Below are 12,407 nucleotides of genomic sequence, written 5' to 3' on the forward strand. Positions count from 1 at the left end.
GCGGCCAGCGCGGGCCGCCGCAGCCCCTCCGACGGCGCCCGCGACGACGACGAGGATGTCGACCAGCTCTTCGGAGCCTACGGCGCCAGCCCGGGCCCTAGCCCCGGCCCCAGCCCGGCTCGGCCGCCCGCCAAGCCGCCCGAGGACGAGCCGGACGCCGACGGCTACGAATCCGACGACTGCAGTAAGTTTCCAACTCGCCGACTTCCCGCCCCCTCCCCCGGCCCGGCCTCTCGCTCGCTCCCCGACCTCGCGGGTGCCCCGGCCCCCTGCGGTCTCCCCTTTCGCCGGCATCCACCCCCGCCGGTAGCGGCCCCTCGCCCGCTCCGTGCGCTCTCCGCGCGCCCTACAGAGGCAGCCCCGAGCCCCTCCCTGACCCGCACTGGAGAGGTGGGAAGTTTGGGGGCGCCCCCTGGGGGTGTCCCATTTCCGGGGCCCGGTTCTCGGAGCCCGCGCCGCGCCCCCTCTCGGCCCGCTGGCGGGGAGCTCCGGCGCGGGCGGCGGCTTTTGTTCCGGGGGAAGGGCGGAGCTGCGCCCCGGGGAGACACCAGTTGCTGCCTGCCGCGCGGTCCTCCCCGCTTGGGAACCCGTTGCGGGGCCGGCCCCGCAGCCGAGGGGCCGGGCTGGGGCGGGAGGTGGAGGGGCCCGGGGCCGGGCCGGCCTCCCGAGTGGGCCCGGCGGCCCGCAGAGCGCGGCGGCTTCGCTGGCGCCCGGGCCGAGCACCAAAGGACCGCGGGGCCGCTTGTCCTTTGGAAAAACCTTGGCCGTTCTTCCTCCTGTGTCCGTGGACCCCGCCGCGGAGCTCTCCCGGGCCGCCGACCTTCGCCCACCTGTTACGCCCGCTTTCCACCGCCAGGAAGGGTCACCCAGCACGCGCCTCCTCCTCCCAGGGCTGAGCCTCGAGCCCCAGGGAGTGGGCAAGCGCGGGGGTCCCCGGGCCGAGGCCCGGCCGGCGGGAGCTCCTCGCCTTTCCCGTCTCTGAGGGTGCCTGCCGCGCCCGACCCGGGACCTTAGGGGAAACCGAGGTGGAAGAGGTCGCTGCCTGGTTCGGAAGGGGTTGGCACGAGACCGGGGTGGGGCTGGGGGGCAGCGCTGCTCGCTAGGGTCCCCAGCCGAGCTGTAGCCCCAGTCGCGTCACTGTGAGACCTGCCACACCAGACCTGCCAGGGATGTGAACCTTTCCACGCAGGGGTCGCTCGCAGGCTTCGCCAAGGCCCGCTCAGCTGAGTCCCCCCACAACCACGTGCTGCGCCAGCGAAGGTGGCTGCGCCTGGTTTGGGTGCTCACAAGGGCCTAAGGCCGGCGGCCTGGAGTTTCCCCAAGCATAAAATGTGCCTCTGGAAGCTGAATGTGGAGGTCATCAGCACCACTGGGGGAGGTGGCCCACCGCTCATTGTCCTACCTAGGGAGGCCCTGGAGGAGCGAGCTGGAGGAGGCCCCACCTCCATCCTCCAAGGGGAGGAAAGTGCTAGGTACTTTCAGTGGGCCTGGACCTCAGCACTCTGGTCGGAACCTGGTGTACTGAGGCCTTGCTGTGGGGCATGGACGTGGGAAGCAGTCCTCCCCCCCACCCCCTTCCCTGACAGCTTGGGGAAATCGGGTCGTGGGAGTTGATTGTCCTCAGGGCTGTGCCCTGGATCTTCCCCACCCTCAGCTCCTGGCACCCTGGGCAAATCGCAACCCCTTACTTGCCATGCATCCGGGAAGGACCTAACTGGGACCCAAGTCACCCCTTTGGATGTGATGAATCCAAAGCCACCTCCAGAGGAAGGGTTAGGGAACCTGTTGCCCTTCCAACATCTTTCCTGCTGTGCCAAGGGAGTGAGCTGGCAGGGCAGGGCTTCCCCGTGAACTTCAGGGAACCCTCCTGGTGCCACCAAGGGCCCTCTGGATGACACACTGTTATGAGGTGAGAAATCTTGTCATTTCTTTGGGCTCTCCCTAAGCCCCCAGGCAAGGTGGCCCAAAAGTCCCAAACTCAGGCCAGCTGCCTCATCTCCAGTCCATCAACTCAGCAGCCTGTCACTGAGCACTGTCCCAGCAGCAGAGAGTGGGGCAAAGGGAAACAGGACGGGGTCGTGGGGCCCAGGGAGCTCACGTGTCCCAGCAGGGGACAGACTCAGTTGAGGTGGGCAATGCGAGGCCATCCCGGACACAGCCTTGCCAGCCTGAACTGTGGGCTGGCCACACCCATGACACCAGGCAGTCTGTTGAAAAGAGCTAAGGAGGAGGGCATATGGCTGAGCCACGGCCAGCTTGGGCCCCCGTGTCCCCTTCCAGGAGCAGCCCACCCCAGACTTGGATCCCATCAGTGACCGAGCAAACATCCTAGGCATGGGAACACAGAAAACTCGGCTCCTTCCTGTGGTGGGACCAGGCTGGGGGTGGAATCGCTCTTCAGCAGATACCCCAGGCCGAGGCCCCCTCTCAGCCCTACCAGCCAGATCCCTAGAATAAGCCTAAGTGATTCAAGCCAGATGGTTCATTAGGGCTTTAGCCAGGGTTATGCTATTTGCTGCCCTCATTATTGGATTATCTCTGTTCTAACAAAAAGAAATTAGGGCGGTTGCTCTGTTGTCCAAGGCTGAGAATGAAGTGCTGTGTATTTATTCAGCCTTTCCCCCTCTTCTCTTTAAAGCCCATCCTTTATTAAGGCACCTCCAGGCACGAGCACAAAATTCGCATGTTCCAAGCTGATCTAATAGGGGGCGATGGTGGGGAGAAAACGCAGTGAACGTTGGAGTTAGAAGCGCCCTTCCTCCCACGGGTCCACGGTGTGGCCTGGCCAAGCGGGGCTGGGCTGCCTGCTGCCCTGGAGAAGGGCCCGGGCCCCGCCCTCTGCATGTGCTTCTCCCCTGCTGATGCCCTCCCACGCACTCTCCACCTGGGAGACCCAGGCCCTTCTTCAAGACTATAAAGACTAGAATATCCAGGTTGTAAGTAACAGCAAACTCAAAGTGCCTTAAACAGTGAGGACAGTTGAGATCGCGGGACCCGCAGGTAGGTTTACGCAGTGTCTCATCAGCAACCTGGGAGGTGATGGTTCTGCCCCCCTTTCCACTCGGCCATGCTCTTCTCTTCGTAGGCTGACCTCCCTCCCGGTGCAAGGCGGCCGCTTCAGGTCCAGGTGTCACATGTAACAAGAAGATCCTAAATTTGACAAGGGCGAGTTTCCTTGCCCGTATCTCGGTTCGAGGGTGAGGACAGCTCTCTCAGAGTCCCCAGGAGACCTGTCCTTCTGTCTCATTGGCCAGAATTGCATCACATGCCCGTGCTCACACCTGCCCCTGCATGATTCGCCCTGGTCTGGGTCAGGAGCGATGCCCCTGGAGGCCTGGAGTGAGGATGGAGTGGAGGAATCGCTGTCCCGAAGGCCCTCAGCTGGCAGCGTTTCTGGTCCCTGCTGGCTGTGACTCCCCTTCCTTTGAGCCCAGTCATGTCCTGCTCACACCATATTTCTATGGATTCAACGTTACAAGACCAACTGTACGGCCGGCACTGTGCTGAGATTCACGAATGCCCGAGACACAATCTCTGACATGAGGGATTTCACGGAAACCGAGATGCACAAGTAGCCCAGCAGTGACAACAGGGAGGCAGGAACCCGAAGGATAAGCGCTAGCATGCACAGAGTTTACCCACAGAGAAGGCTCCGCTCTGAGGCTGGGAGAAGGGAAGAAGCAGGCTGGCACAGTGGAAGGAGAAAAGAGAGGTGCTCCTGGCAGAGGGAGTGCCGTGTGCACAGGTAGAGAGGCGTAGGAAACACAGCCCGGCACAGGTGCCCGTCAAGTGGCTCAGGACAAGGTGGTCATATCACAGAGGGCCTTCAGTGCTACACCAAGGAGGTTAAACTGAGTCCAGGAGGCAGTGGTGAACCTTTGAATAATTTAAAGCAGGAGAATGATTAGACTTACAAAGGTCCTAAAGTTCTAATCCTCTGCCCCAGAGCTGCTGGGAAACAGAGACTATGACTCGTTCTTCTTTGTACCTTCCTGAAGTTCTTGGCTCAGTGCCTCAGTTTTCCCAACTAGGAAATGCTTTCAACTCAGGCTTGACCATTTTTCTGTGGTTCTTGCAATAGTTTTTTTTTTTTTTTTTTTAATTTATTTATTTTTGAGAGACAGAGTGGAAGCAGGAAAGGGGCAGAGAGAGAGAGAGAGGAGACAGATCCAAAGTAGGCTCCAGGCTCTGAGCTGTCAGCACAGAGTCTGACATGGGGCTCTAACCCACAAACCATGAAATCATGACCTGAACCAAAGTCAGACGCTCAACCGACTGAGCCACCCAGGCGCCCCTTGCCATAGTTTTTTAAAACTATTTGAGAGGCTGACATTTTTCTTCAAAAAGAAAAAAGAACAACCAGGGCAGATTTCCTATCCCCAAGAGTGTACGGGTGAGGAAAGTCCAGGTGCAAACCAAGGTCAAAATGATGTTGTCAGTCTCCATCAGCAGAGCAAAGGGATGTTTGGCCTTAGAGGAACTGACAGGGGCTTGAGCCTGATTTTCTCTGAATTAGCCCCATTAAAGCTCTATAATTATCGACAGGCAGGTGACAACTCTCAAGGGCCCATTAGTGACCAACCCTCATTATTTTTCCAAGGATGTAAACTTTAGCCAGGACACGTGATTTGAGTGGGTGGAGGGCAGGACCCAGCGGCTCACACAGACGAGCACCTTCACCTGCCCTTAGGGCCCTCCTCACCTGCACTGTGAGCCGTCTCCAGGACGGCAGCCCAGCCCTCCCTCATCCCCGAGAGCGACTTGGCTTTTCTCTCTCTGTTTCTCTGTTGCGTCCTCCTAAGGTTTCAGCCACGCAAAGTGGCAGACAGAAAAATTGGGGGAAACCACTAGGCTTTAAATTTTTTTTTTAACGTTTATTTTATTTTTGAGACAGAGAGAGACAGAGCATGAACGGGGGAGGGTCAGAGAGAGAAGGAGACACAGAATCTGAAACAGGCTCCAGGCTGTCAGCACAGAGCCCGACACGGGGCTCGAACCCACGGACCGCGAGATCATGACCTGAGCCGAGGTCGGACACTTAACCGACTGAGCCACCCAGGCACCCCACCACTAGGCTTTAAGAAAGGAACTATCAGGATGGAAGTGAAGAGGCCTGGATTCTGCTTCCAATTCTGCTGTGCAACCCTGACCAGGTCACCTCCCCTCTCTGAGCCTCATTTCCCTGAATGGGAAATGAAGACTTTGGACGATAAGATCCCTGCCCAAGAGATCTCCACCACCAGCAAGTTTCTCCCAATGGTGACCACACTTCTATTTACAAACTATTCTTTTTAAAAAAAAAACAAAACATGTATTTATTTATTGTGAGAGAGAGAGAAAAAGAGTGCATGTGAGCAGGGGAGCGGCAGAGAGAGAGGGAGAGAGAACCCAAGCAGGCTTGACTCGGGGCTCAATCCCACAAACCCTGAGACCACGACCTGAGCCGAAATCAAGAGTCAGACGTTTAACCGACTGAGCCACCCAGGCGCCCCTAAAAACTATTATTTCTTTCAAAGCTTCCGTTGGAGTTCAAAAAAAGTCATCAATCCTGCAGCCGTGGGGGAGGGGGGACCGCGCTGGGTGCGCTGTTCCTTCCTGGGAATTGATAACAGGTGCTGGTTTCCCCGAGCAGCGTCAGCTGTCCCTCAACAGGGATGTGTGGCTGGAGAGCCGGTGAAAGGGGCTCTTCTCTTCTGGACCTCAGTTCCCCAGTGGGGAGCAGGTAGCCCCGCCGTCTGGCTGGCTGTCCTTCTCTGAGAGGGGGCAACGGGCAGAGATCGTGGGGTGTGCATTTTTAACACGTGGGCATCACACCCAATCCCCGCTCCCTTGAACAGCTGGAGAGCAAGTTGGTTGGAACGGACCGGCCATGTGGATTGAACATCTGCTCCCTGCCGGTGTCACTGGCGTGGCTGAGGCAATGGTCCCTCCTCTCTGCAAGCTCATGTCTGGCGGGAGACTGGACCTGGGGAGGCCTGAACCGAACAGCAGACTGATTTCCTGTCACGTAGAGCCAACAGCGTTGGAGAATATTCTACAGGCAGGGACCTGGAGAGTCCGGGGCCCGCGGCTCTGTGCGCTGTTACAGGCGTGGTGATACGAACCTCGCTCACAGCACCCCCACCCGCCCAGCTGCGCAGATGGGAGCCAGGATCCAGGCCGCAGCCAGATACAGATAGCGCTGAAGCACACGGACTCTACTGACGAAAGCGCCTTAGGCGCCACTCGAGCCCTGTTGACTCATAGTTTGGACACAATTCTAGTAAAGATTCTCCCCTGGTTTCGTGGAACAGACAGGGGACTATTGAAAAGGAGGGAGAGCTGTGTGTGCCTACCAGAGGCAAGTATTCTAAGAGGAGTTTCAGGCTGATGGCCAAGGAGGAGGCAGAAAAACGAAGAAAACAGTATCTGTGACCATTTGTATATCCTGTCCACAAAGGCCGGGAGGGGAGTGATCCAGTTTGGAACGAGTTCATTCCAGAAGGCGTCTCGGAGGGGCAAGTACAGTTATCTAGAAAAATCGCCAAAATAGATCTGCTCTTTCTATAATTACATACTGAGCATTTCCGGTCCCCCAGGGGCTGCGTTAAAGCACAATGCTGTGAGGTGGGCTCTGTGGTGTCTCCATTTTGCACATGAGGAAACTGAGGCACAGAGAGGCAAGAAAAGCTATCTAAAGTCACACCGCAAAGAAGCACAGTACAGCCAGGACCTGGACCCGAGGTCCGGGGTCAGAGGGCGGGTCTCCTACCCCACGTGCGCCCCTCCCAGGCAAGGACAGAGACTGGGCTGGCTGCCTTGCCCTGTGTTAGGAGCTCGGGGGCAAGACAAATGCGACTCAGTGCCATCACCTCAAAATGAAGGGCAGCTGCACACGCATGGCCCTTAAGTTGCCCGTTTCTCTGCCAAGCCAAACTTAGCCGTGCCCTGGCCCCTGCATGAGCCCAGGGGTCTGCAGGCATACGGTCCCTGTGGATCTACTCCACTCTGCCACCATAGTGCAAAAGCAGCCGTGGACAAGATGTGAAGAGATGAGCCTGGCTGGACTAGGCCACTGGTCCATAGTTCGGTCTAGAACCGTGTTGGGTGCCGCTGGCCGGAAGAACAGAGCCCCGCCCTCCCCCTAGCCTCACTCCACCCACTCAACCCCCCAGCCCCCGGTCGGCCTGTGGTTGGAATGCCCTTTCTCCCAGTGCCACTGTGTACTGGCCAACCTCTAATCATCTTATATGGCTCAGGTGAAGCATCACCTCCTCCAGGGAGCCTTCCCTGGTGGCCCCAGTTCACATCCTTAGACCCCTATTGCTCCTCGCTCACCAGACTCTGTTAGGGTAGATTCTTTCCATCTGTTTCTCCTATTAAGCTCCGCTTTCCTTGGGGCAGGAGCACCGCTTTATTGATATCCTCATCCCTAGAAACCAGCTTATCGTAATACTGTTTGGTAAAGAATGAATGAATGAATAGCGTGCCAGTTGACCGGCCCGTGTCTGGGTTTCTAAAGACATCCTGTGAATTTGCATCTTACTGTCCAGAGACTCACCCCTGGAGGCCTGCTGCTCACCCACAACCCCCGCTTTCGTGCCAGGAGCCACGTCAACACGGGAGACCACAGCTGCTGTGTGTGATTGTCCCCCAGGGTTGCAGCTGCACCCAATTATTGCCAAATGCTCTGCCCCGCCCTAGAGAGTTGCCTGCTGCCTTTAAAAGGCTTGCAGCTCAGCAGCGTGGGGACCTAGGTGGCTCCTTGCTGCCTGCGCGGGGCCCCCCAGCCGACCAGAGAGACGGGGGAGCCGCGGCCCCAGGTGTTGCTGGGGAGTGGGGGCGTCAGCCAGGCAGCCTGGCCGGGACCCACAGCCTCTCAAAGCCGTGTCTCCTCTGACTTCTCCCACCGTCCTCGTGACCCTTCACGGGTGAGAGAAACTGACGCACAGAGCCAAGTCTGGCAGTTGCACGAGGACGGCGGGAGGACAGGAACCTTTAGCTGAGTGCCCTGTACCCCGGGCACACCGGGCCCAACGCCGGACCAGCCCCAGGCCCAGCACCACAGCACGGGGGTCTGGGCTGTGGGGCCTGCCACCTGGGTCTGCCTCCTGGGCCGCTACTCGTGGTGACCGGGGCTGACGTAGCCTCACTGAACCTCGGCTCCTCGGTCGTCTGGAATGTGAGGAGGACATTGCTCGCTTCCTAGGGCTGGTGGGGCTAAGAAGCTGGGTGGAGAGATTGGGTGCAGTAGGTTCTTGGTCGATGGCAGTCACCGTGGGCACCTGGTCCCACCGCACAGGAGTGGATGATGCTCTGCCACTGTGTGGCCAGTGCGTGACCCGAGCCCCCTGTCCGCAGCTGCCCTGGGCACGCTGGACTTCAGCCTGCTCTACGACCAGGAGAACAACGCCCTGCACTGCACCATCAGCAAGGCCAAGGTAGGCCCCCGCCGGCCCCCACGGTCCCCGGGGTCTGGGGCCCCGGCTGGAGTTGGTGGGAGGTGGGGGTTGAGATCCAGAGGCCCATCCTCCCCCCTGTCTCCTGTCTGGGCCCTGTGGCACCTGCATCGTGGGTGCAGGGCAGGGAGGGAATTACGGCCTAAATCCTCTCCGCTGCCCCAGAAGGCCTTGCCGGGCCAGGCACTCCGGGAAGGAGTAGAACAAGGAAGCAGAAAGCGAATGAGAGCAGGAAGGCACGGGTTGGGGGCGGAGCTGGGGAGGGGCTGTGGAGGGAAGGGAGGGGAAGCGGAGAGATGACAGGTATGTCCTGCTAGACCGAGAGGGTTCGAATTGGTTGCCTGTGACCCCTGAAGTTCCCAACACCTGGGCACCCCGACGAGTGGGTGGGCACCCATGCCCTGCTCCAGGCAGGGGATTCATCTCCCGTGGGCTCAGCGCCCAGCCTTGCTCTCTGGTCTCTGGGTTGGGGCTGGGGGCGTCTCCCGCCTCTGGCTGGCAGGCATCAGCTCTCTTCTTAGCCATGCTGTTCCCTCCACCCCCCCCCCGCATCGATTCCTCTGGGAGGAAGGTGCCAAAGTTGATGTTCTCCCGCAAGGTAAGGGTGGTAGTACAGCCTAGTGGGACTCCCAGTAGAGCCGTGGAGGGGCCTGGGCCCAGACCCCTCCCTCAGTCCCAGTCCGGGAGCTCCTCTGCCCTTTAGCACCTTCACCTATGGCTCTGCCCACCCCGAGGGACAGGCTGCCTGTCTCAGCTGTCACCTGGCCTGAGCCAGCACACTTGGACTGCCATGCAGGGGGAGTAGTGTCCATTTTGGGCCCGGGGCCCTGATTGGACACCTAGAAGCCCGCATGTGCCATCCTGGCCCTGACCCCCCTCGGGAGCTGCCCGGGCTGAGATGCAGGGGCTCCAGACCTGCCCTTAGGAAAGGAGCTGAGAACCTGGTGATCCGCAGCCACACCAACGTGGGGTGCCAGACGCAGGGCCCGGGCAGGTCCCTTTCCCTCTCCTTCCACCCAGCTTTGTAGAGGTGGTCCGGTTTGGGAACTGGGAGCAGGCACCTGCTGTCAGGCCACTCTGGTCAGAGCCACCCAGTCTCTTCTCCCTCCCAGACACCAGCCCCTCCTGTGCCGTGTGCCCTGCCTTCCCTACCAGGGGGGAGAGGGGAGATTGGAAGCCCTGACCTCCAATCTCAGCCCCCCTCCTCCCCAGCTCTCCAAGCCAAACCGGGGGGGTGGGGGTGAGAGCCTCCATCCTCCTTGGAGGTGGGCCTGGTCGTGAACGGCCGTTCATCTGTGATGCCACGGGGTTGTGAGCTCAGCCCCACACAGGCCACGGCTGCCTCCCTTCATGCCCAGGTGCCACCGTGGAAGAAAGAAAATACAGTTTCCAGAAACCAGAGCAGGCATGAGGTCTGCTAAGACCCTGTCTGCTTATGGTTCCATTGGTTCCCTGGCTGTGCACACTTGACTGAAGGCTCAAAGTGAGCGAGGGATGCCATCTTGTGGAAGGACCCTCCAGGGCCAGCCAGGACGTGTGGCCTCCTTGGATTCAGGCGGGCAGGGAGCGGTGGCAAATCTGGAGCAAAACTGAACCTGGTCTCCAGGACCCAGAACATTTTTCCGTGGGAAAGAGGGAAGCCTATAGATGAGCGGATAGAGGGTCACGTGGGCAGAGGGTCAGTGAGGGAAGCCGTGGGTTCGGGGAGCGGGGGAAGAGGCATCCGGAAGAAGGAAGGGCCTCACCAAAGCAGGATAATGAGGCCCTCATTCAGAGAAGGGTGAGTCACCTGGCCTCCATGATCTGGAGGAGAGAAAAGCTGGTCTGACAAAGACCGACCGTGACGCCTGCCCTGGGCCGGGACGTGTAGGGGGAGGGGCGATTGCTCTGGCGCTGGGCCATCCTCCCAGTTCTGAGGGCGTGGGTTCAGGGGTCTCTGCAAAGAGGGTGGTGAGGGGACCCAGCCAGGAGGCCTGGGCACGAGGGATGCCTGCCAACCCCGTGCCTGGAGGCCCTGGCTGCTCTGTGTCTCCAGCTCCCGCTTCACACCTTTGGCTGTCCCCCCTCCACTCAGGGCCTGAAGCCGATGGACCACAACGGGCTGGCGGACCCCTACGTCAAGCTGCATCTGCTGCCAGGAGCCAGTAAGGTGAGGGAGTCCACCCCAAGGCTGCCAGCCGGCTCCCCCTGCTGCGACAGGGGCCCACGCTGGGCTTGGAGCACCCAGTGAGGTGTAGAGCTCCCCTGCCCCCTCACAGCCCAAGCAAGTTGATGGGACCTCAGTCCCTTCCCTCCACCCAGAGCCCCCAGTCAGCCCCACAGCCTCGTGGTGCACCTAAGAAAAGGGAACTCTTTCTGGAAAAGACTTGCTATTAAGCCCAAAGCTCAAGGTGACCCTCCACACTGGATAGAAGGTCTAGACTTTCTTACGTCTTACAGTTCAGTGTCTTGTTTTTAATTTCACGGGAGAGAGGGTTAGATCATCTTTTCAGAGTCGGGTGTGGGACCCACAGACTTTTCAGGGGCAGGCTGTGTGGACCCCATTGCTGGGGGGGGGAGACTGACAGGAGACCAGCTCTGCTTCCAAGAGGACACCAGCAGAAGGCTGGGGCACACGGGACACGGGACACGGGGCACCAGAGCACGAGCAGCAGAGCCCGAGGGCTGGTGGTCTTGTCCTGGCCTTTGCTCTAAGAAACCAAGAGTTTGGAAAGGACTTCCTGGCCTTCAAGTGGCCTGCTAGGAAGAGACTGTGATGGAAATGCCCTCCTGGGGAGAGGGCTGCCCTTGCCCCTGACTCTTCCCAGGCCAACTAAGCAGGGAGGAGACTGAAGAGCCATGGGCTGCTAGGGCCCGGGTTGGGTCTGAGGCCCAAGCCCCCTATGCCAGCGTGTAAGGGCTGAGGCTCCCCACCAGTCCAGGAGGGCCATCTGGCAGAGGCGATTAGTCCCGCTTCAGGAAAGCAGAGCTGCAGGGGAAACCGCAGTGGCCAACCACCTGTACCTGGAGGCACTGGGCCACCACTCCAGGCTTCAGTGTCCTCCTGTTGCAGGTAGGGCCTTGTGACCAGGGGAATGTCCCCAACTCCGCAGCACGATAGCTGTGAGTCCCTAGACTCACAGGAGCTAGAATCAGCAGTACCAGGAGGCTGAGTCGTAAGGACCTTCCCACACACACAGGAGCTCCCGCATAGGGCAGCGTTTTATAAAAAGCCGTCGCCTGATCAAGAAGGCTCCTGAAAACCATGCTGAGAAAGAGGCACTATTATGCCCTATTTTGTAGTGGGAACTTGACGCTCCCAGGGGGCGAGTAACCTGCTGGGCTCCACAGAGCTTGGGCAAGGACAGCTGGGATTGGAGCCCGGGCCCACCTGACCTCCTAGCCTGGCTGCGATGGCCAACCTCAGGGGGAGCCCGTCGTGGGGCTGAGTCCCAGGTGGGCAGGACAGATGAGGAGTATAAAAGAACCAACAGCTATGGGAAGCAGAGGGAGGAGTGGAGGTGATGGGGCAGCCCGGACCCGCCACCCCACAGGCATTTTCTAGGAGATGGTGTTCCAGGTACAGGGAAGGGCCCGACCGAGGCAAGGAGGTGGGTGGGAGAGAAGCCGGCCCCATCGCCAGGCTTCTCGGCAGCCCAGTGCCAGCACCTCCTGCAGAAACACAAGCTCAGGGCCTGGACGCCGGGAGCCCCCGTTCTAGTTTCCTAGGGCTGCCCTAGCCAGTTGCCGCCGACTTCCTCGCTTGCAGCACGCATTTCTTCTCTCCCAGTGCTGCAGCTCCCATGGGGGTGACACCCAGCGTGGCAGGGCTGCAGGAGAGGCCATTTCCACCCTTTTCCAGCAGCGAGAGGCTGCCCGCCCATTATTCCTCCCTCCACCTCCCACGCCAGCGTCCGCCTGTGACTTCTTCCCTCTTTGAGTGTGCCTCCCCCTGCCTCCCCCTGCCTCCCCCTGCCTCCCCCTGCCTCC

The 12,407-nt window shown here is 59.8% G+C and overlaps 1 protein-coding gene across 1 annotated transcript in view; it reads left to right on the forward strand.

The window, feature by feature from the left end:
- The window catches only part of DOC2B (double C2 domain beta), a 33,605-nt gene that overhangs the window by 1,298 nt on the left and 19,900 nt on the right, over positions 1–12,407 (forward strand). Inside the window, exons 3-6 of the mRNA XM_040455096.1 lie at positions 1–184; positions 8,341–8,420; positions 9,010–9,036; positions 10,513–10,587. Of these exons, the coding sequence (XP_040311030.1) occupies positions 1–184; positions 8,341–8,420; positions 9,010–9,036; positions 10,513–10,587 (366 nt within the window). The remainder of the gene's footprint in view (positions 185–8,340; positions 8,421–9,009; positions 9,037–10,512; positions 10,588–12,407) is intronic.

Source organism: Herpailurus yagouaroundi, unplaced genomic scaffold, assembly GCF_014898765.1.
Source record: "Herpailurus yagouaroundi ecotype Mexico unplaced genomic scaffold, PumYag 215, whole genome shotgun sequence".
In the NCBI taxonomy this organism is placed as follows: Eukaryota; Metazoa; Chordata; class Mammalia; order Carnivora; family Felidae; genus Herpailurus; species Herpailurus yagouaroundi.